Source organism: Trichechus manatus, unplaced genomic scaffold, assembly GCF_000243295.1.
Source record: "Trichechus manatus latirostris isolate Lorelei unplaced genomic scaffold, TriManLat1.0 scaffold00176, whole genome shotgun sequence".
In the NCBI taxonomy this organism is placed as follows: domain Eukaryota; kingdom Metazoa; phylum Chordata; class Mammalia; order Sirenia; family Trichechidae; genus Trichechus; species Trichechus manatus.
This window is the reverse complement of record NW_004444112.1, coordinates 2,755,515-2,779,545: the sequence shown is the minus strand read 5'-3', so window position 1 is coordinate 2,779,545 and position 24,031 is coordinate 2,755,515. Positions and strand designations below refer to the sequence as shown.

At 50.0% G+C, this 24,031-nt stretch overlaps 2 protein-coding genes across 2 annotated transcripts in view; one reads left to right on the top strand and one right to left on the bottom strand.

The window, feature by feature from the left end:
- The window catches only part of ZSCAN22 (zinc finger and SCAN domain containing 22), a 17,046-nt gene extending 5,894 nt beyond the window's left edge, over positions 1-11,152 (top strand). Inside the window, exons 3-4 of the mRNA XM_023741241.1 lie at positions 4,876-4,987; positions 10,002-11,152. Coding sequence (XP_023597009.1) covers positions 4,876-4,987; positions 10,002-11,080 — 1,191 coding nt within the window. The 3' untranslated portion in view covers positions 11,081-11,152. The remainder of the gene's footprint in view (positions 1-4,875; positions 4,988-10,001) is intronic.
- A 2,942-nt stretch (positions 11,153-14,094) lies between these two features.
- Positions 14,095-21,650, bottom strand: A1BG (alpha-1-B glycoprotein). The gene is made up of 9 exons (XM_004386943.1): positions 21,617-21,650; positions 21,497-21,532; positions 21,128-21,400; positions 20,401-20,673; positions 19,824-20,120; positions 18,621-18,914; positions 17,222-17,509; positions 16,272-16,402; positions 14,095-14,241 (listed from the first exon to the last, which is right to left on the bottom strand). Exons 1-9 carry the CDS (start codon positions 21,648-21,650, stop codon positions 14,095-14,097), a joined length of 1,773 nt encoding a protein of 590 aa, XP_004387000.1.
- Positions 21,651-24,031: the final 2,381 nt, after the last annotated feature.

Below are 24,031 nucleotides of genomic sequence, written 5' to 3'. Positions count from 1 at the left end.
ACAGTCAAGAAATCACACAACGTATTACCTTGGGCAAATCTGCTGCAAAAGATCTCTAAAGTGTTGAAAAGCAAAGATGTCACTTTGACGATTAAAGTGAGCCTGACCCAAACCATGGTATTTTCAATCACCTTGCATACAAAAGCTGGACAATGAATAAGGAAGACCAAAAAAGAATTGACCCCTTTGAATTATAGTGTTGGTGAAGAAAATGGAATATACCATGGACTGCCAGAAGAACAAACAAATCTATTTTGGAAAAAGTACAGCCAGAATGCTCCTTACAAGTGAGGATGGTGAGACTTCGTCTCACATACTTTGCACATGTTATCAGGAGGGACCAGTCCCTGGAGAAGGACATCATGCTTAGTATAGTGGAGGGTTATCAAAAAAGAGGAAGACCCTCAATGAGATGGATTATCACAGTGGCTGCAACAATGGGTTCAAGCACAGCAATGATTGTGAGGATGGCGCAGAACCAGGCGGTATTTCGTTCTGTTGTACATGGGGTCGCTATGAGTTGGACCAACTCGACAGCACCTAACAACCTAAAAACATAATGATGCAATCACCTCCATGTTGAGATCTGATATAATGTGATCACCTGCCCTATGATGGGATCTGCTGTGAGTAGCCAATCAGTTGAAAGGGAGTTTCTTTGGGGGTGTGGCCTGCATCCAATATAGGTGGACTTTCTGGCAAGGCTTGTTGGTTTTTGCTTGCTCTGGATCCTGCAGCTGGCTCCTGCTCATCTGACCTCTGGTTTTTGGGACTTGAACTAGCAGCTTACCTGCCAATCTTGGGATTTGACAGCCTCTGCGGTCTGGGTCTTGGGTTTGCCAGCCTCTGCAGCTGTGTGAGTCGGGAGAAGCCTCCAGCCTGACCCACAGATTTGGGACTTTCCAGCCTCTACAACCGCGTGAGCCACTTCCTTGATATATTTTTTCCTTTCTCTTTCCCTGTATGTATACGTACATACATACATACACACACACACACACACACACACACACATATATATATATATGCTTCACTGATTTTGCTTCTCTAGAGAACCCAGCTTAAGACAGTACTAGAAGATTTAGGAGTGCCTACTGTGCACCCAGATCCCTGGGTGGCACAAAGAGTTTGCACTCAGCTTTTAATTGAAAGGTTGGCAGTTTGAATCTAACCAACAGCACCACAGAAGAAAGGCCTGGTGATCTGCTTCTGTAAAGATTACAGCCTTGGTTCTGCATCCCACTTTGGTGAGAGGCGTCTGGGGTCTTAAAAGCTTACAAGAGGCCATCTAAGATACATCAATGGGTCCCAGCCCACTTGGCACAAAGGAGAATGAAGAACACCAAAGACACAAGGAAAACATTAGCCCAAGAGACAAAAGGACCGCATGAACCAGAGACACCGTCAGCCTGAGATCAGAAGAAATAGATGGTACCTGGCTACCACCAATAACTTCCCTGACAGGGAACACAACAGAGAATCCCTGATGGAGCAGGAGAAAAGTGTGGTGCAGAACACAAATTCATGTAAAAAGACCAGACTTAATGGTCTGACCGAGACTGGAGGAACCCTTGAAGATATGGCCTGTGGACGCTCTGTTAACCCAGAACTGAAACCATTCCTGAAGCCAACTCTTCAGACAAAAATTAGACTGGACTATAAAACATAAAATAATACTCGTGAGGAGTGTGGTTCTTGGTTCAAGCGGATACACAAGACTAAATGGGCAGCTCCTGTCTGGAGGCAGGATGAGAGGGCAGAAAGGGACAGGAGGTGGTTGAGTGGACATAGGAAACCTGAGGTGGAAAGGGGGAGTGTGCTGTCACATTATAGGGACTGCAACTAGTGACACATAACAAAATGTGTATAAATTTTTGTATGAGAAATTAACTTGAGCTGTAAACTTTCACCTAAAGCACAACTGAAAAAAAAAAAAAGATTACAGCCTTGGAAACACTATGGAGCAGTTCTACTCTGTCCCATAGGATCACTATGAGTTGGAATTGACTCAATTGCAGTGGGTTTTTTTGGTACTATGCACCCAGGTACTTGGGTGGGACAAACAGTTTGTGCTCAGCTACTAATTGAAAGGTCATCAGTTTGAACCCGCAGAGCAGCGCCACATTAGATAGTCCTGGTAATCTGCTTCCATAAAGACCACAGCCAAGAAAACCCTAGGGAGCTCAGTTCTGCTGTGTAACATACAGGGTCACCATGAGTCAGAATTGACTTGACAGCAATAGGCTTGGTTTTTCACTATGTGCCCAGCACCGAGTGAGATGCCTTAGATGCAGCCACGCACAGGACAAAGCTACGGCCCTCGAGGCGACTAGAATATGAGGCACAGACAGAAATCAAGAACATAATTGCCAGTGCAGCGTCATTCAGGTGATGCTGTGCAGGAAAGGGGGGCGTGTCAATAGGATGATGTGGCGGCCACATGATGTGTCGTCTGAAGAGGCGACACTGAGGTGGGGGACAAGAACAGTGACGGAGCCAGCACACAAAGGTGGGGGGCCCAGGCAAGGGGAGGAGCGGGGCAAAAGACATGAGGTGGGACAGGTCAGATGTGTTGAAGGCAGAGCTAAGGCAGTACACTCTGCTGACTGAGGCATGTGGGGGCCTCATGCAATTTCTTCATTCATTTTTAAATTTTTAAAGTTTTATTGAGATATACTTAAGGAGCCTTGGTTTCACAGTGGTTAAGCGCTCAGCTGCTAACCCAAAGGTGGGCGGTTTGAACTCACCAGCTGCACTGCAAGAGAAAGATGTGGCAGTCTGCTTCCGGAAAGATTACAACCTTGGAAACCCTGTGGGGCAGTTCTACTCTGTCACATGGAGTTGCTATGAGTTGGAATTGACTCGAGGGCACCTAACAACAACGACAACCATACAGTTCACCCTTCTGGAGTGAACAATTCAGTCGTTTTTAGTGTAGTCACAGGGTTGTGCAATCACCACCACTGTCTAATTCCAGAATATTTTCATCACCCAAAAAAGAAACCCCATGTCCGTTAGCAGTCACTCGCCATTCCCCTCCCGCAATCCCTGGCAACCACTAATCTACTTTCTGTCTCTATGGTCATTTCACATAAAAGGAGTATTTTAGTTCTCTGTTGCTACTGTAACAAAAAAACCACAAGTGGGTGGCTTTAAAGAACAAGAGTTTATTGTCTCACAGTTTTGGAAGCTAGGAGTCTGAATTCAGGGCATCAGCAGTCCTCTCTCTTGGAAATCATTCCTTGTTTCTTTTAGCTTCTTGGTGTTCCTTGACTTGTAGATTAGATGAATCCTCACATGACATCATCCATGTGTATGTCTGTCTATTCTGCTCTTTTTATAAGACACCACTCAGAAGGAATTAGGTATAGGACCCACCCTACTTGGATATGACCTCATTAACCTAAAAGAAAACTCCTATTTCCAAACAGCATCACATTCACAGGTACAGGGGTTAGGACGTCAGCATATTTCTTTGGGGGACACAATTCAGTCCATAATGTGGAGTCATACGATATCTGACCATTTGTGTCCAGCTTCTTTGGCTTAGTATAATGTTTTCAATGTTCATCCATGTTGTAGTATATATCAGTACCTCATTCCTTTTTACGGCAAATAATATTCCATTGTATGGATATACCTCATCTGGTTTATCCATCCATCAGTTGATGGCCATTTGGGTTGTTTCCACTTTTTGGCTGTCACAAACAATGCTGCTATAAATATCCATATACAAATGTTTTCACTCCTTTTAGGTAGATACATAGGAGTAGAATTGCTGAGTCATCTGGTAATTCTAGGAGCCTGGGTGATGCAAGCATTTTGCAATCGACTGCTAAACTAAAGTCAGTGGTTGGAACCCACCCAGTGGTACCAGAGAAGCAAGGCCTGGCAAACTGCTTTTGTAAAATCACAACCAAGAAAACCCTATGGAGCGCATTTCTACTCTGGAACACATGGGGTTGCCAGGAGTAGGAGCTGACTCGACGGCAGCTAACAACAACAACAATAACTCTATATTTAACCTCTTAAGAAACTGCCAGACTGTTTTCTCCAGCGGCTGGACGGTCCAAGGTCATTTTGACTGCTGTTCAGTGTTTCTTCCTTTGGCGCTGACTTGCCCTGACAGTGCCCCCTGGTGGATCAGCACAGTGAGAAGAGGAGTGGGTGGCAGTGAAGGTGGTGGACTGGATGTACAGGGAGGTGACACCAGGTCCTGGCATGGGTGACTGGGTGGACAGTGGAGCACTGGAAGCTGAGGGCCCATTAGCCATTGCCTGATTTGCCCACCAAGGCCCACAACCCCATCATAATGAGGACCCCACCTTCCTGCTCCAGGCCATCTGTCTGCCTAATCCACAGGAGCCCTGTCTCAGGTAGTATCTTAGTTACCAAGTGCTGCTATAATAGAAATACCACAAGTGGGTGGTATTAATGAACAGAAACTTATTTTCTCACAATTTAGGAGGCTAGAAGTCTGAATTCAGGACGCCGGCTCTAGGGGAAGGCTTTCTCTCGTTATCGGCTCTGGGAAAAGGTCCTCATCTCTTTTTAGCTTTTTGGCTCCTTGGTGATTTTCATGTGGCCTGGCATCTCTGTTCCCCCATATGTGCTTGCTTAATCTGCTCTTTTATATCTCAGACGAGACTGACTTAAGACACACCCTACACTAATAGTGCCTTATTAACATAACAAAGAAAACTCATTCGCAAATGGGATTATAACAACAGGTATAAACTAAACCAAACCAAACCCTTTGCTGTCGAGTTTATTCCAACTCATAGCAAACCACATGTATAGGGGTTAGGATTTACAACACATTTTGGGGGGACACAATTCAATCCATAACAGGAGGGGTCATGCTTTGGCTTGCAGGAGGCAGCCTCACCGAAGCCAGGCCAGGAGCAGAGGCACAACCTGAACCCTGGACGTGTAGCCTCCACCCACAGTGGGGAGCTGGACAGCAGCGGGGCACCCCAGTTCCTAGGTAAGTGGGTACCCGTTCCTGCCAGCCTCGTCCACCACATTCTCAGAGACTCCGCCTCCCCAAGCCCTGCAGGCTGCATCTAGCTGCCCTTCAACAGCTGACTAGTTGGCCAGCGGAACCTTCCAGTCCTCTGACTTTTCTCAGCCCCTGGAGATAAGCCCACCCTGTGGGGTTAAGGCTTTTCTGCTGCTCCCAGGGGACAGAGACCAGGGAATATAGAGACCCTCCTATTCTCGGGCTGAAGCCCCTGCCTCCATGGAGGGGCATCTCTTTAGCTGGTAGACTGAGAGGAGAAGTGGGGAGTGGGATGTAGGTGCCTCGGCAGCCTTTCCAGTAGCCCTGTGAGGGAGGAACCAGTTCCACTTCGCAGGTGGGGAAACTGAGACTCAGAGAGGAGACAGAACTTGCCCAGGCTCATGCTGCCAGCAGTTGGAATGGCTGGGATTCAAACCCATGCTGACAGGTTACACCTCAGCCCCTACCCGGGGAAGGTGGCACCTCCCCTGCTTGGTCCTGGGACGGGATTGTCTCTCAGGTCCTGAGACTCTTATATGGCTGTTGGGTGGGGAGAAGCAGCTAACAGTCTTTCCGGGCCCAGATCATCCTCCTATATACTCCCTCTGGCTCCCTTCATACCCAGAGAGTGTTTTGCCTCTGGTTCCGTGAGTCCAGGCCTTGGAGGATTCCATGTACCACCCCTAGATGCTCTCTCGGTGGTTCATTCATTTAGCAGATTCCACCAAGGGGTGCTTGGTAGCCATCCCAGGGCTGGGGTCTAGGATCCAAAAATGAACAGGGCAGTAGTTGGTCCTGCCCTCAGGACCCCTTCAGGATGCCAGCTGTAAGCTAAGGGGTTCCCAGCCCCCCTCACTTCTGACCTGGTGGCTACAAATTCGGGGTTTCTCTCTATCCCTTCCGGACACCAGCTGTAAGGTAAGGGGTTCCCAACCCCACCTCACTTCTGACTTGCTGGCTCCCACTACTCCTTTTCGTTTGAGAATTTGCTGGAACAACTCACAGAATGCAGGGAAAGTGCTATACTTAGGATTACAGTTTTATTATAGTAAAAAGAATACAAATGAAGAGACATATAGGGTGAGGCCAGAGACAGTTCCCAACATGGAGATTTCATGTCCCAAAAAGGGCCGTGCTACACTCCCACGTGCATGCATCCATATCTTTCACCAACCAGGAAGCCCTGGAGCCTCTGTGTAGAGCCTTTATTGAGGCCTCATTACATAGTCATGATTGATTGGTTCAGCCCATCTCCCCTCAGGTAAGCTGATATCAGGCCCAACAGTGGTCCTTCTGGCCTGACCAGCCCCCACCCAAGAGTCATCTCATTAGCATAAACACAGGTGTGGTCTGGAGGCCTATACCTTATTTTTCGCAAATAATGCATCCCCCTAAATAACCCACACATATATATATGTATATATATATATATACATATATGTGTATATATGTATACATATATATGTATCTAAAACACGTGGAAATGACGATTATGTTAAAAAGTTCTGGCATAGCACACCCATGCATATACCGCGCATGTTTTGGCTCAACAATTGAATGTGAAAACCTTATCAGATCATTTTAAGTTAAACCATTAAGCTGTGTTATGTCTGCTTATTTCATAGTCTAATTATGTCTTATTAGCGCCAATGTCTCTGATCAATGATCATAAGTCACCTTAGTCATATGCTTGCGATCATATAAAAGACCCTCACTTCTTGTACACCTTACATTTCACTTTTGCAATCTCTTTACTACAAACAGCCAGTTATCGATTATATTGTGCACATTTTTTCAGTTTATAAATTTAAATCTTAGAACCCTTTAGGATCATGGCAGGAATTAAACATAAGTCCTGCATTGCTGACTTCAAACTGAAAGTCATTGTGAGGGCGGAAGAAACAAGCAGCAGAGCAGCAGCAACAGAGTTCGAGGTTGGAGAGTTGTCCATTCACAAATGGAGAAAGGAGAAAAAGGAGCTGGAGAAAATGAATCCACGAAAACGCACATGTTGTAGGCCTAAAACCAAATGGCCTGAGTTGGAGAACGACTTGAAAAAGTGGATTATTTCTCGAAGGGAACAAAATCAAGCTGTTTCTACTGTCGTAATTCAGATCAAAGTGACGCTACTGGTAGATGAAAGGGGAATCCCAGATTTCAAGGCAGGTTTCACCTGGATTTCTAAATTCATTAAAAGGAATAGCCCGTGAGGATGAGAACCACTGTAGGCCAGCAACTTCCAGATGTCTGGGAGCAAAAGATGGTCAACTTCTGTGACTTCATCACCAAAGAAATATCTGAACTCGGTATCTCTGAAATGGACATAATTAATATGGACAAGGTTCTAATGTCTTTTGACATTCCAGCCACCAGTACTGTAGCTGCTACAGGTACAAAAACAGTAGCCATTACAACCACTGGGCACGAGAGGGCTTGCTTCACTATAGTCCTTGGTTGCATTGTGAGTGGGGTAAAATTAAAGCTGATGGTGATTTTTAAGAGAGTTATCATGCTTCACAAAAAATTGCCCACCAGTGTGGTTGTTCATTGTAATAAAAAGGGATGGATGGACTGTGATATTACGAAAACATGGGTAGATAGATGTTATAGGGGCAGGCAGGGGGGATTCTGTTTGAAGAAATCTTTACTAATTTTCAAAGCCATGGCTGCTCACAAAGAAAAAACATTCAAAATTATATTAACTCACTGGTGCCCATATAGCAGTCATACCTGGTGGCCTTACCTGCAAGGTGTAGCCACTAGATACAGCAGTCAAACACCTGTTCAAGACTTTCATGAGAAGAGAGTGGGATGAATGGATGCAGTCTGGGATTCTTGAGTTCACACCATCAGGACGACTGAAGTGGGCAATGTTTACAGAAGTCTGCAAGTGGGTGGCTTCTGCTCGGGGGAAAATAACTCCAGAAACCATCCACAACAGCTTCAGAAAGGCTGGGATTTTGTACCAGCGGAATACGGATGATGAAGATAAACTGTAGGCAGTGAAGATAATGACATCAGTTCAGAAGTCAGAGAAGAGTGTCTGTAGGCAGCTCTGAGAAATTTCAATGATGATAGTGACAAGGAATTGGACTTTGAAGGTTTCTGGGAGTCATATGAGGATGATGATGATAATGAATGAATAAAATGGCCTATTTTAAGGTGAAAACAATTTCTTCTGGTGACTTTTATTGATTTCAAAGACATTGATAATAAAAATTTATGTTTCAGTTTAAGATTTATGAAAGCAGTAAAATATAAACAACATATTGCTCTTGTAGTTTTATGCCTAGGATCATTTCTTACTTACTAATTTCTAGCTCTTTGTGCATTCATACTCTGGTGCCAACATGGTGTCCCATTTCCATCATGAGCCTGTTCAGTTCACCATTGGTTGCACTTGGTTTAGGAAAATACCTACCTTAAATAAAGTTTCCATGAGATCAGCTTTATCCTGGTAACATTAAATCCACTGGAAAGAAAAAAAATGAAATTGAAGTCAGCAACATGTAAAAAAATATTGGTATAGCATGCTTATGAAAATAACACGCGGAGGGGTTGCACAGTTTGCAAAAACTTATAGTGCGTCATTTGCGAAAATACAGTAGACATAACAAAGGCACCTCAGTCACTGGGGGAATTCTAAGGTTTTAGAGTTTATCTCTCAGGAACCAAGGACAAAGACCAAATTCTCCAGGTAAAGTTAATGTAAACTCCACAGGGAGAGAGGGCCCAGCAGGAAGTTGTGGGTAGTGATGGGGAGGGGGTGCCATGGGCCAGGAGAAGGAGAAGACTCCAGGTTGAAATCCTGACTTGGCCACTAGCTAACTGTAGGGTCTTGCACAAGTTACTCAAGTCCTTCACTTGTTTGGGCCTCAGTTTCTGCGTCTGTGAAATGCCACTGTCACAGTCCCTCCTTATGGGAGCGGTGTTGAGGACGAAGTGAAGCAATTGAATTTTCACACTGCACTTGGAGCCTAACACATGACAAGAGTCATAATAGCAGCTCTGTAAGGTAGGCAGTATAGTGTCCCTGTCTTACCAATGGGGAAACTGAGGCCCAAACGAGGGCAGAACTGACCCAAGGCCCTGGAGCCAGACGGTAGCCGAGCTGGGGCTGAAACCCAGTTTCTGCACCACTGAGCCCCCCACTGTGACATGGGCAGTGGTTGCTCTCCACTCCCAACCCCCTACCTGTCTTTCTCGTCTCTTTCTGGAATCTGTCCAGTAAGTGTTGCCAGAGTAAGCATCCTCAGGAGCACTTTGACCCATCAAGGGCAGGTCAATGTGGGCACAACTCTACCTCCTATACACCCTGACCTCCAACTGCCCCTTATCCACTCTCTACCTTTAAGAAAGTGCTTTATAAAGTACTTTATAAGGGGTGAGCCTCAGGTCTCCTGGGGGCTTGGGGATACGACCCCAGCTCACCCATTCCGCACTCACCCACAGCAACAATTTTCTACTTGGGCTTCTGAGTAAAGGAATCTACTGCAGAAAATGTCCCAGTCACCGGCATCAGGGATTGATTCCCTCATTCAGCCAATATTCACTGAGCACCTGCAGGTGTCAGACCCATGCCAGACCCAGGGGGCACAGTGCTCGTATGCTCAGGGCCTGCCTAGAGGCCTACGTACATGGATGCCTGATAAGGACAAACCCCCTAATAGGCCCACTCTGTCTCTCTTGCTCTTTCAGATCAGTTCAACCTCAGTGTTTCCCTTCTGACACTTGAGCCAAAATGAGGAGCCTTGAAGGATAGGGAGTTTGGGTACAGGAGACAAGGGAGAAAATGAGAAATTGGAACCCCTGATGTAATTTTGGATTGTGTGGGGGCCAGTCCTATACCCTTTTGTCATGAAAGACATCCAATGAGAAACTTCCTCTTGCAAATGGGGCTAAATGTGAGCCTGTGGTTCACCTTAGTGTGTGGCCAGAGTGGGGTGAGACAGGCTTGTTGTGTAGGAAGCAGTGACATTTGTGGTTTGGGTTGTTTCAGAGTGGGACCCAGGACCCGAGCCCGCAGAGGCAAGCTGCAATCAGAGCAATTCAGAAGAGTCACAGTCATCAGACGTGGTCACCAAAATCTTCATGGGAGATGTATCTTTGGGACCTGCCTTTCGTGATGCTTGTGAACACGAGGACAGCTCAGAGAGGCGGGCAGGACTCTCAGGGGAGACCTGGACAAAGTCTGTCACCCAACAGATGGATTTCAGGAAAACTTCAGGGCCTCACAAGGACGCCTCCACAGACCAGCCCAGTTGTGACTATGGTGTCTCAAGGAACAGTCCCAACATGTGGCCAAACTTTGCCTCAGGAGAAAAGGCTCCTTCAGAAGAGAAATTCGATTCATTAGATGGTTACAGGACTGAGTCTCCATGCATGTACCCAGAGCTCAAGTTCTCCAAGTGTGGCAACTGTGGGAAAACTTTCAGGAGCCCCTTGGCCCTTGAGGCACACCAGAAGAGCCATTCTCGAAAGACACCCTATGCCTGCAGCGAGTGTGGGAAAGCCTTCAGCCGAAGCACTCACCTGGCCCAGCATCAAGTTGTCCACACGGGGTTGAAGCCCCATGAGTGTAAAGAATGTGGGAAAGCCTTCAGCCGAATCACCCACCTGACTCAGCACCAGAGGATCCATACTGGAGAGAAACCTTACAAATGCGGGGAATGTGGCAAAACCTTCAGCCGCAGCACTCACCTCACCCAGCACCAGCGGGTGCACACGGGGGAGCGGCCTTACGAGTGTGAGAAGTGCAGGAAGGCCTTCAGTCAGAGTACCCACCTGACTCAGCACCAGCGGATCCACACCGGGGAGAAACCCTACAAGTGCAATGTATGTGGGAGAGCCTTCAGCGACTACTCAGCTCTGATCCGACACCTGAGGATCCATTCTGGAGAGAAGCCTTATCAATGTAAGGTTTGTCCAAAGGCCTTTGCCCAGAGCTCCTCTCTCATCGAGCACCAGAGGACCCACACGGGAGAGAAGCCCTACAAGTGCAGTGACTGTGGGAAAGCCTTCAGTCGTAGCTCAGCCCTCATGGTTCACCTAAAGATTCACATCACAGTGCTACAGTAACCAGAAAATGCCCTCAAGGTACAGCACAGCCTCCCCTCGGAGGCTCAACATCTAAGAGAAACCCTGAGTTCCAGAAGAACCAAAAAGAATGGGGTGGGTGATGAGTCCCTCAAAATGATAAGGTGCTGCAGGGTAGACTCTGGGACTATCCAGGAACAATTCTGCATTTGGAAACCCAGGTGTGACCCTTGATGAACACACAATGATTCATGGCACCTGGAGAAGCTTCCAGAAGTATCCTGCTGCCCTCCATATCCACTTAGGGTTGTCACAGAGAGAGAACAGCTGAGCTGAGGATTTGGATTGGTCCTCAGAGCCAAAGGAGCAATTGGGGTGAAGTGTCTGTCAGGACTCTGGCCCCAAGATGCTCTGACTAGGGAGCTTCTCATTTCCAGATCGCTACTCTTCTCACCTGTTCCTTTCCTGTGTAGCTCAGGAGGGATGCCTGATCACACCCACCTCTGTGCCTTTGAGCCAGCTGTTTCCACCCCACCCTAATTCATGTCTAACTCCATGGCCAGCTTGTGAGGCTGCCTCTTCCATGGAGCCTTCCCCAGACACTCAGTCTCTCTCCTGTCCCCCGTCTTAATCAGTGGTGCTGATTGACGATTACCGGTCATCACTTTCTCCCTCCCCCTCTCCCATCACCCACCAGGCCCCAGCCCTATAGGTCTTACTCCTCTGTAATCCATCTTCTCCTTCTCCACCACTGACACCTTATCTGAGCCCTTATCACCTTATGCCTGGATTATAGCAGGGGTCTCCTTCCTGACCCCTTCCTGCTGTCGTTCTCTCCCCCTCTGATCCACTCTCCACACGGGCCTCCAGGAGGTTCTTTCTACAACACAAATCTGTCACTCCACGACAGAAAGTTCTGCACTGTGTCACCTGCTACAACAAAACTTCCTGAATGACTAACATGTACACCAAGATGTAGGTTACCTTGGGCCTCAAGAAACCTTTCTGGTTACCCTCATGTCTGCCGTACCAATATTGTCATTTTTCTGAGTGTGCAGTGATGTGAAAAGGGTTTTAAAGTGCTGCCCTACAGGATAAACTTCAGAGTCTTCGCCTGACATTCAAGAACACTCCAGCCTCCTGTCAGCCTCATCTCCTCCCATGGTACCACCAGCTATACAGTAACCCTGTGGAACTACTTGTGGTTCCTGAAAAAGCCATATGTCCAACCTATGTGCCTTTGTATCTGTGCCTAGAAACCTCCTTCTCTCCTCATGGCATTTGGCAATGATTCTCATCCTCCAAGATGTTTCAAATGTCTTTCTTCAATGAAAAAAATCTCCCCTGAATCCCGAAACAGAGTTAGCCTCACCCTCTCTGCTTCAAAGCACCCTGTGCTTATCTCTCTTATAACTCCTACCATGTTGTCTTTACTTATTTACTCCTGTGGAGCGCACCATCTGTGTTTCCCAAGGAGACTGAACTCCTGAGAGCAAGGGCCATGTCTTACTCTTGGTATCCACAGCACACAAGCTGTAATAGGCCCTGACCAATGTCTGTGGGATGAATGTACAGCACCTGATGTCTTCCCTGAGGGAGTCACTACCCTACGACCTGCGTCATTCTTACGTACATTTACATGGCTGTCTCCCCACCAGGCTGTGGCCCTACAAGGCAAGAACAATCTGATTTTCCCGGGTCCCCATCGTCCAGACAAGCCTGGCATGTAGTAGCCTCAATAAAATATTACTGTTTTGAGTCTGCCCTCCCTACAGCCCCAGAGCCCCCTGGCACCACGGGCTTGGTGGTTGCCCAGATCTCTTTGCACTCTCTGGCCGCCTATCACAATTCAGCATCCCTGTCCCTCTCTGCATTTTTCATCCTCTGTTTCTTTCTGTTGGAGGTCAGCGTCCATGCCTGTTTCTCTGACGATACCATCATGTGTGAATCATTTGACCTGCCATATTGTTGTGTCCTGGTCACCATCACCATCTCTCCCTGTGTTTCTCCCTTTGTCTTGGACTCATTCCCTCTGTGTCACAAGTAAATGAAAAGAGATAGACTGAGGAGAGAGAGATGGAGAACAGGAAGTTGAGACCCAGAGAGACAGAGACCTTGGGTTGGTATATCAGAGTGCAGTGAGTCAAGATGAAAAATGGCCTCATAGAGGGCTGTAGCTCTCAGTAATTAATTGACATCACCCAGTGGCGAGATCACAAACTTTTATTTACTTACATAGCACTTAGGATGCAGATAAATGGGGTAAGGTTCATCATGGGATAGGTCTCCCTCAGATCCCCATCCCAGGGTGAGTTGACACAGGAAATCTCTTCTGCACACATAAGGCTCCAAGTTTACATTGCAGGTGAAAGACCACGAGGCAAAGGGGTCTAGGGGCTTTATACCTCAGAGTGCATGGCAACAGGGAAAGGCAGTAAGAGGAAGGGGCCTTTGTTGGGCCACACCCGGTTTGACCATCATGTTGCCGAACTTTGTTCAAATTCAAACAGCATGGCAGTCCTGAGACTGTGAGTGCATGGCCAGAAAGGACATTTCTTCCCCTACTAGCTACAAGATTAATTACTTTAGTACAATTAAGTAGCCACAGGTAGTCATAGAGACAGAGAATGTTACTGTGGGTTCAGAACAGGGGGGCAGGGAGAGAGAGAGACCTAATTCCCAGCCTCCCTATCAGAGAATGCTCTGAGCCTAAGGCCTCAGCTTAGGCAGCCTGGATGGGAATCATAAAAGCAGACCACCCTCCCAGCAGAGACAGTACTAGAGATGCCCAGAAGCAGAGACTGCCACACATAGTACGGCAGAGGCTGAGAGACTGAGAGGAAAACTCAGAGATGAGAGATGTACACTCCAGTGAAATGATGGCATGGGCCTCCACAGGCTGCAAGGGGTGGAAAGGCCTAAAGTGAGGTTGTAGAGCCCACTCCTCTCCTTGGCTGCCTCGGGGACCTCAGATAAGTGACTCCCTGAGCCTCAGCCACCTCCTCATCTGTAAGGGAGGAATAGTGGGACCCATCTTCTGCAGCACCTGGTCCCGGTCACTGACTCGCGGTGTCCATCTCCATGACTTTCTGTCCCCCACTCACTCGGTCTCTTGTCACTGAGGAGCTGCATCGCTTCTCCATGATGCTCTGAGCATCTCCACCACCCATTTTATTGTAAGATATGTGTCTGCCCTTGTCTGTCTGAAGGGAAAGGAGTTCAAGGGAAAGAAGGACCTACATGTGCTGGTCAGTCGGCTAAATAATTATGTGTGCTGTGTCATTTAATCTTCACACAACATTCTGAGGGGAGGATGGTCATCTCCATTTTATGGAGGAGATGAGGGGCTGGAGAATGTAAGTGACTGGACAAGGTCACACCACCAGGAACAGGAAGCACTAGGGTTTATACCAGCAATTTCAGTAAACATAACTATACTCAACAAACCAAGTAAAAGACAAATGCTAACAGGCTGGATTTCTTTTAAATCTAGCCATATGTTCTTTAGAAGAGACACATCAAACACAAAGATTTAGGGAAGTTGAGGGTAAAGGGGTGGGAAAAACACAAGGCAGGAATGAATCTGAAGAAAGGTGATGGAGCTGTATTATTTCAGACAAAATAGACTTTAAGCTCAAAAAGCATTATTAGGGATACATAACAAGTAACCAGATACCATTGAGTCAATTCTGACTCATGGCGACCCCGTGTGTTTCAGAGTAGAACTGCTGCATTTGGTTTTCAATGGCTGTAATCCTTCAGTAGTAGATCATCAAGCCTTTCTCTGAGGTGCCTCTAGATGGGTTCGAACCGCCAACCTTTCAGTTAGTAGCCAAGTGCTTAACTGTCTGCACCACCTAGGGTCACTCTATTTTTGTAAAATGAACAATGCATCAGGAAGGTTCAGCAGTTCAAAACCGGACACTTCATAACATAGCTTTATTATAGAACAGAATCACAAAGAGAAATGATGAAATCATACCTGTAGTTGGAAATGCTAACTCTTTTATGATGGCACATAAAAAGGTGAAACACCAGAAAGGCTACTGAAGATTTGTTTAACACAAATTTAGAAGCTTAGCCCATAGATATATACAGAGCCCTATACACAGCAACTACAGAACTCAGTCGTTTTTGGAGACAAAACAACTTTCAATTTACATTAAAGAATCAGTGTTATACAAATGACGTTCTGACCCAAGGTAGTAAGTTAGAAATGAATCACAAAAAGATAACTACAAAAAAACGTTGATCCTTTCATAGGTCAAATATAAAATCATAATTTTTACATGATTTTTTATGTAGATTGGAAAATATTTAGAACCAAGCAATAACTAAAAATGCTTCATAACAAACTTGTGCAATGCTGCCAGAGGAGAGTTTAGAGGGAATTTTAGTCTTGAATGCCCAGTATTGGAAATAAGGAAATGATAAAAATTAATCAGCTAAAGCTAAAGCTCTAACTTCAGTGGAGCCCTGTTGGCACGCTAGTTAAGAGCTGGGCTGCTAACCAAAAAAAACGTCAGCAGTTCCAATCCACCAGCTGCTCCTTGGAAACCCCATGGGGCAGTTCTACTCTGTCCTGTAGGGTCCCTATGAGTCAGAATTGACTTGATGGCAATGGTTTTTTTTTTTTTTCCTAACTTCAATAATTAAAACAGAAAATCCCAAGAAAGAAGGAAGAATGTAGTAAAGATAATAGGAATTAATAGAAAACAAAAGTAGAGTAAAACCAAAGCTGGCATGTTTGATCAAAAAAGAGCTAGAAGACACAAATACCAGGAATGAAAAAGGTATATGACTACAGATATAATAGATAATTAGAAAATTAAAAAAGAATAACGTGGACAACTTTATGCTAATCATTTTGAAATTTCAGACAAAATGGATACTTTTCTGGAAAAATATGACTTTCCAAAACATACTCAAGAAGAACTAAGTAACATAACTACTAAATAGAATTAATAGTTTTTAAATGAACCCACCAAATTTAAAAATAATAGCAACAGTGAAGCGGGCAGAGGGGTACATGGGAACTATCTGTACTTACTGCACAATTTTTCTGTAAACCCAAACCTACTTTAAAAAATAAAGTCTTTTAAAAAAAGAATAAAAAATGGAATACTAAAAAATATTTAAATAATCCAAAAGAAGGCACTGCCTTGAGCCAGAGCCCAGGGAGAGGCAGGAGGCAGTTCAGGCAGAGAAGGGTGAAGAGCCTGGCCATTCTCACAGCTCGCATGCCAGAGGCCGGCTTTGGGCTTGGAATATGGTCCACATGGCAGCTTGAGCCGTGCTGGCAGGACCACAAAACGCAGGTGGCCTCTGCATTGCCTCCTGGTGCCCCAGTGGGAATAGATGCAGCTAAGGTAGAGAGGGCATGTGTCTGGAGCCTGGAGCTACCCCAGCTTTAGGGAAGGCCTGACCAGGAGAGTTGTGGCCAGCTTGATGGAAAAGGGCAGAGGACTTACGAAGGCCCAGGATCCAGCCTTCAGCCTCCAGCCCTCCCATACTCAGAACCCAGAGTCTAGCCCCAGGACCTATCTGCCCACTTTCAGAACCCAGGATCCCTGCCCAGGTTTCAGCCCCCAGCCCACTTCCCCTCAGCCTTGGAAGTCCCTCCCTGGGGCTGTTCTGGACCCATGACCAAAGACATGTTTTAAACAAAGTCCACATTTATTAATTCCTGGTAGGAATGAGGGGTAAGACAGCCCTCCAGGGGGCTCCCAGCCTCCAGCTGCAGCAGGAAGGATAGAAGCCAGACCAGAGAGAGGATTTCTCAGGGATCCCATCAGCATCCTGGGTCTGCAGCAGGATCAACTTCCTTTTGACAAATTTGACAAAAGGGAAATGAGGGGGTGGGTGAGCTCTGGAGACCAGGGATTACTTGAGGGGGGGGAATCCTGTGCCCACCTCCCTGGTGCTATCAGGATAGATTTCCCTGAGGCCCTTAAGCTGCCAAACATGCCCCCCACCAGGCCTCTGCTAGCCAAGCCACTTCCTGTCCCAGGGCCTTTGCACTTGCAGTTCCCCTGCCTGCAAATCCCTTACCCGCCCACATATACACACATATACCCGAGCAGAGACTGGGCACGCTGACTAGAAATGGGCACTCCTGGTGGAGGGCGTAACAGAGGCAAAGGCTGGAAGGTGGGACCCGCCCAGGACCAGGGGAACCCTCACCTGCCACCTGTAGCTCCACAGGGTCACTGAGGTCTGACAGCAAGGGATTGGGCCACCAGGAACGGTAGCGGCAGCTGTAGTTGCCAGCGTGCTGGGGCCCCACGTAGGTCAGTACAAGGTCCACTCCGGGGCCAGTGTCCCAGTGCACAGTCGACGTCACCACCTCACCCTCCCGAAGCAGCTCGACGGTGACATCGGACAATGGGCTCTCGCAGTGTAGGACAGCATCCCGACCTGGGGTCACCACACCCCGCCACAGGGGCCGGAGCTGCGGCTTGGGAGGGGGACCTGGGCAGAGTGACTAGGTCAGTAGGGTGAGGCTCTGGCCTAGGACAGCAGCTACCCCAGCCCTCCTCTACTCGCCCCCCATTAAAGCCCTTCCTCCCCTCCAGGCTGTTGCCCTCCCCTCTGCCAAGCATGCTTTCCTCCCTATCCTTGGCCCTGAGCAAAGACAGCTCCTCTTCTGGGTTCCCCTGCCCCTACTCCTCCCACTGTCCTTACACCTGGTCACTCTGTATTGTAACTATCTGTGCCCGGCAAATCCTCACCCCCACCCAGGGGCTTGCAGTCCCCAGACCCAGGCCTGCTCCGACATTTCTCGAGGTCCCCAGCATCGTGCACTTAAGGCCTCGAGACAGAGAGAACAGAATCAAATGATCAAGGGAAACGCGTGTCCCGACAGAGAGTACAGCCCTGGCAAAGGCGTGAATGCCAGATCTGGGCCCAGCTGGCTCTGTGTGGCCTCTGGCCCCTGGAGAGCTTGATGAGGAAACAGGAGGATAAACACCCAAGGGGCGTTGGGGCTGGCACAGAGGGAATTAAACATTAACACTCCATCTGTGGGGCCCAGGCACAGGCCAGAGTGGAAGGCCATAATCCAGTAGTGACTCCCACAACCGACATGCGCTTACCACAGAGAAACTGAGGCACTGAGAGGGTGCAAAGCAGGCAGGGGTGTGAATGTGGAAATCTTGAGTCCAGCCTCTACCCTTTCAACCACGTTATCACTACATGCAGCCACCATGGGAAATAAGCCGAAAAGCAAGGACATCCCCAGAACCCTGGGCCACCACCTCCCCGACCCTCACCCCTACCCCCACCCATATCCCAGCAGGAGTCGGCAGGGGCAGGACAGAGCACAGCTCGCCGCCCTCTGGCACCCAAAGGGAAACCCTGGTGGCGTAGTGGTTAAGAGATATGTCTGCTAACCAAAAGGTCGGCAGTTCAAATCCACCAGGCGCTCCTTGGAAACTCTGTGGGTCAGTTCTACTCTGTCCTATAGGGTCGCTCTGAGTCAGGATTGACTCGATAGCAATGGGTTTGGTTTTGGTTTGGCACCCAAGGGAAGCGGGCTAACCAGGGAGAAGGCGTTTCTGAGGCCCCTGCCCCGCACGCTCACCGTCCACGCGCAGCTCCACAGGCGCGCTGTGCACCGAGCCCGCGAAGGGCGGCTCGGGGTCCACGTAGACGCAACTGTAGTTGCCTGAGTCCTGCACCGACACATCGCGCAGCTCGAAGTGGGCCACCGCGCCCGCGGGACTCAGACGGCCGCGCACGCGGCGCCCGTGCGCGTCCTCGCGCTCCAGGGCGAAGCGCATGCCGGCCAAGGGCGCGTGGCACAGGAGCCGCACCAGCTCACCGGGCGCAGGGCTGGGGCTCGCCTCCGGCTCCAGCACCGGCGCAGGTAGCGTCCCTGTGGTGAGGTCGAGGGCTGGTGGGTCCTGGAGGCTGATGCTTCCCCCACAGCCCTCCCTTCACCCCAGGTATGCGGCCTCCTCCATGCGCCCCCAGGCACACTACGCGGGATGAGGGTCTCATGTGGCTGTCGACGTAACCCGTGGTCCATGGTCCGCCCAGATGTCCACCCCATGCCTCCACCCTACTGAAAACCGCACCACCCTTCCTCCTGACTCAGTCCTTCCTTGGCTCGAGTTTGCTCTCTGTGTCTCTCTCTGTCTTTCTCTCTCTCACACACACACATACACTGTTCCTTATTAATTTGTTTGTCTATAAAAACAGACGAGGGGTTCGTGTTTTTTGTCACCACTTGGCGCCCGGCACAGGTGGGCGTTCAGTCTTGGCTTCACCCCACATGCGTCTGCTGGGCACTGCCCCAGCGCCCGCCCTGGCCCCGGGGGCAGCTAGGAACTCCCAGGGGCTGTGGGCTTGAAGTCCAGTGCGCAGTCCATGCTCCTCGAATGGTGATCGCGCTCAGGGCGTGAGGTCGATGGAGCAGCCACGCTCCCTGGGCCAGCCTGGTCACCGGCTGGAATTGAAGCTGCCTGCCCTTGGCAGGGCCTGCAGACTGGCCCAGGGCCTGGAGGCTAGAAGGGACCCCGAGGAGGTGGAGCCTGCGTGGCCTGTGCGAGGCCCGCTTGTTGACCCAATTACTTTTGGCAGGTCCTCGAGGTTGCTGTGGTCATCACCCCATTCTCGGATGGGAAAAATGAGGCCTGTCCGGCAGGTGAGTCCGGATTGGACCCAGAGCTCTGCACTCAGGCGCGACCCAGCCCTGTCCCTTTTCCTCCACCACCCGACCCCTCAGGACGGAGCTCCCTAGGCTTCCGGGCCGGGCCCTGCCCCTGCTGGCCACTGGGCTCACCGTCGCTCAGCAGCAGCTCCGCAGGTGCGCTGTCCATGGACCAGGCAGCATGCCCTTCACGCAGCCGATAGCGGCAGGTGTACAGGCCGCTCTCGCTGGGCGCCACCGTGTCCATGTCGAAGAAAACTCGATCTGGGCTGGTGGAGCTCATCTTTACGAGCAGTGAGGCCTCCCCCCGCCGCAGCTGGAATTCCACACCGCTCAAGGGCGCCACGCAGAGGAAGCTAGCGCGGGTGCCCGGGCGCAGGACTGCCGTGGTCTCTCTCTGGAGGCTCAGCGCAGGTGGGGGTGGTGCCTCTGCAAGGTAGGGACGGTTATGTGGGAGCGAACTCCCCTCCCCCAGGAAATTATCGTCTGCCCAGCCTCGATACCTTGCCCTCCCCACTACCTCTCCAGGAACACACTTCCTCGTGGCAAACTCCTACACAACTATCAAGGCCAGGCAACTGTATGGCCACCATTTCTCCGACTCCATCTTGAGCGGGAGGGGTATTCAGGGTGGGGGGCAAAGAGAATGCAGCCCGCCCTTCCAGAGCCTCCACACCAGGAAGCACTCCAGGGTGGTCCACGCACTCACCTAGCTCCTCAATCCTCATGGTGGCACTGGGCTCTGAGAGGTTGCCTGCTGCATAAGTCCGGTAGCTACAACTGTAGTTGCCAGCACGGTGGACCAAAAAAGTGGCCTTTGTGTCCTTGGGGGCCTCAGCCACCTCCAGAAACTCATCATCGCCTTCCCGCTTCAGGAGAAAGGTCACACCCTGCAGCCCCCCGCGGCACACCAGAGTTGTATCCAAGCCCCGAGTGATCCAAGACACTGGCTCAGCCGAGAGCAAGGGTGGGGCTAGGGAGTCTGCAGAATGCGTAAGGATGATATGCAGTCTCGTGAAACTCAGAGAAGGTGAGCTGTCAGAATGGACCCAGACCCCCTCGCTCAGGAAAATGTAACGGAAACTAGAAAGACGGAGGGCATTAATGGGGGAAAGGGAGGCAGGGACAAGCGGAGAGAGGTGCATAAAGCAGGCCCATGTATAAGGCCCCTATTGTGGGCCAGGCCTGCCCTAAGCCTTTTCTGGGGATTTACTTTTCTGTTCCTCACAACCTCTGGGGTCTGTAGGAATATCATCTCCATTTTACAGATGGGGAAACCAAGGCTGTGAAACATTACGTGACTTGGCGAAGGCCACCTAGTTCCTCAGGAGGTGGGCGGGAAGACCAGGACAGGGAGGGCGAGGAGTAGTTGAAGGGAGGCCCCCAGCAGTCCCCTTCCCACTGCCTCCCGGTCCCCCATTAGGGTCCCTGCTCACCTGCCCCAGACAGCTCCACCAGGTTGCTCAACTCTGTCCACCTGCCGCCCATGCCCGTCCGGCAGCGGTAGAGTCCACGGGTTTCACTGGTCACTGCTCCCAGAAGGAACTTGTGCTCCATACCAAGTAGGTGCTCGGGCTCCTGGGCCACCCCATCCTTGAACAGCTGGAACTCCAGGCTGCCCTGGTGGGCCTGGCACGTCAGTGTTACGTTGGCCCAGGGTTCCAGCAGGGATTCGACCTCTGCCCATAGGCTCGGCCGGGTGTCAATATCTGCACAGGGGACCAGGGTCACCACGCTGACTCCAGGACCAGGGGCTCATCTGCTGTGTGTGTCCACCACCCTCAGCCCCCAACCCTTGTACTCACATGTGGCTGCCTTAGTGGCTGGACCCAGGGAGAGGCCTGTGGAGACAATGCCTGTGAAACCCCCACCCCTGTCCTTCCCACCCCTCCCACTGGAGGGCCCCAGGCTTCAGGGTGCCTCACCCCAAAGCAGCAGGGAGACCACCAGCACAGACATGGTGATCAGTCCTCTGTCCAGCCGCCCAGTGTCTGGGGTGAATGTCCTGGGTGATAAGGCCAAGAACGGTGTCAGGGGGTGGGGCACTGACCTCTCCCTGCTTGTTTGCACTTCCAGGAAGGCGAGGGTGGGAGCCTGTATGGGTGAGGGCAAAGAGTTCCCTCGGAGACCAACCAGAGCCGCAGGATTCTCAGCCATAACAATAGTTAATAATAAATAATGTTGTTGTGGCCTGCCATCAAGTCAATTCTGACTCATGGTGACCCCATGTGACAGAGTAGAACTACCTCCATAGGTTTTCTTGACTGTGATCTTTATGGGAGCAGATGACCAGTCTTTCTCCTGTGGAGACCCTGGGTGGGTTCCATCCAAAGACCTTTCGGTTAGCAGCTGAGTTGTTAACCGTTGCACCACCAGGGCTCCTTTGAAGATGTGTTGTTCAGGACAATCTCCCCATCTCAAGATCCCTACTTTACCCAGGTGGGTAGGGAGACCGTCAAGCTGGCTAGTGCAATGGTCTGGGTGGTTGATGATGACGACAATGGGGCTGAGCCAGGGCAGTGGCTTGAACAGGTGAGCAGTGGCAGCCTTCACCAAAGGCACTGAATGCTGTTGGGGATGAGTAGCCCCTGACTCCTCCAGACCCAGGTTTGTTCATCCCAATCCCCAAAGCCGAGACCCTCACGGTCCCAGAGGCCCTCTCAGCCTGTCTCTGCGGTCACTGAAGTCAGTCTAGGGTACCTCACACAGTCCCAGGTGACCCATGGTGGTGAGGAACCCCCAAAGCAGGCACTGCAGGTAGAGGCCTTGACCCAGGCCCTGAGGGCCCCTAGGTTGTAATCTTTACTGGAGCAGATTGCCAGGTCCTTTCTCCCACGGAGCAGCTGGTGTGTTCAAACCACTGACCTTTCAATTAGCAGCCAAGCACTTAACCACTACACCACCAGGGCTTCCTACTAGGATGGGGCCCACAGCAACCTGCCTGCTTATGCATTCCCACCTCCCTGCCTTCATTCATTCATTCCACAAGCATTTATTTAGCATTACTGTGTGCCAGACAGGGAAGACAGCAGGCAGTTGTCAACCCAGGCCCTGCCCGCATGGAGGCAAGTCTAGTGGGGGAGACAAAGAAGGTAGAGAGCAGATGCTACGAACGACATAAACTACAATGATGTGGTGGATACTGGGGTGCCCACGTGGAATTGGAGGGGCAGGGAAGTCTTCTCAGGGAGCAGAGATCTGAATTAGGCCAGGAGATAGGGCCCTTTGGACAGCCAGGAGAGAAGCATTCCAGGCAGAGGGAACAGCCAGTGCAAAGGCCAGGATGGTAGGAGTGGAGGAGGTGAGGGGCAGAGTAGTGGGGGAGCTCAGAGACGTGATAGGGACCTGGACCTGGTGGGGCCCTGCGGGGGCTTCTGGCTGAGTGGAACAGGCAGCTGTGGCGTGATGGTTGATGTTATGTGTCAACTTGACTAGACTATGATTCTCAGTAGTTTGGCAGATCCAGGACGGATTGCTCTTCCATAATGTAACATAATGTAATCACATTCCATGATGTGATCTGATTTGAAATCATTTTGAAAGAGGAGTTTCCTTGGGAGTGTGGCCTGCCTCCAGTATATAAACGGATGTTCTGGCAAAGCTCATTCTCTCTTGACCCTGCGCGCTTCTCGTTACCTGACCTCCAGTTCCTGGGACATAACCTCCAGAGGTCCCCAGCCTGCTGCCTGACCTGCAGATTTTGAATTTGCCAGCCCCTACAACCCCAGGAACAGCAGAGGCCTCCAGCCTGCCACCTGACCCACGGATTTGGGACTTGCCAGCCCCCACAAATGTGTAAGCCATTTCCTCACAATTGTGTGAGCTATTTCCTTGAAGTAAATCTCTCTATACATATTTATATATATGCTTCACTGGTTTTGCTCCTCTAGCGAACCCAGACTAAGACATGGAGAGACTCCTGATGTCTTCAATTTTCCTTCCGTTGGCTGAGCACCTGCTACATGCTCCCTGACCCCGCTCGGAGCCAGCTCCTGGAGGGAGTCTGCGTGTTAGAGTGGAGCTTGGGGAGGAGGTATTCCTTACAGAGGGGATCATAGGGTGCCATGGCCTGGTGATGCCTTCAGGTTATGGCACCCAGGCAAATATGGGTGGTTGAGCCAGAGGAGCAGAGCTCAGAGAAGGGACAAAATGTGGTGGTCAGACTACCAAACACTGGCTGAACCTCAGCCAGTTGGCCGAGGGGTGCTTAGGTAGGCAGCGGCATGGTTAGATCAGTGATCTGCAGGGATGGTGTTGGCAGCAAGCGAGTGGGGAGGCTCAGCTGTCAGTTTCTGTTGGGACTCCCAGCACCTTCCTTGCTGCATCCTCCTCTTAGCTCC

Bases quoted from the DNA above. Each gene is read 5' to 3' on its own strand.
- A1BG (XM_004386943.1), bottom strand. From the start codon at position 21,650: ATGTCTGTGCTGGTGGTCTCCCTGCTGCTTTGGG. The intron at 18,915-19,823 runs GTGAGCCCAGTG...ACCTCACCACAG, and splicing joins GGAGCTGCTGCTGAGCGACG to GGACGCTACCTGCGCCGGTG. The intron at 14,242-16,271 runs GTGAGAATGGCC...CTTTCCCTTCAG, and splicing joins CGGCCTCTGGCATGCGAGCT to ACAGACAAGGGCAGACACAT.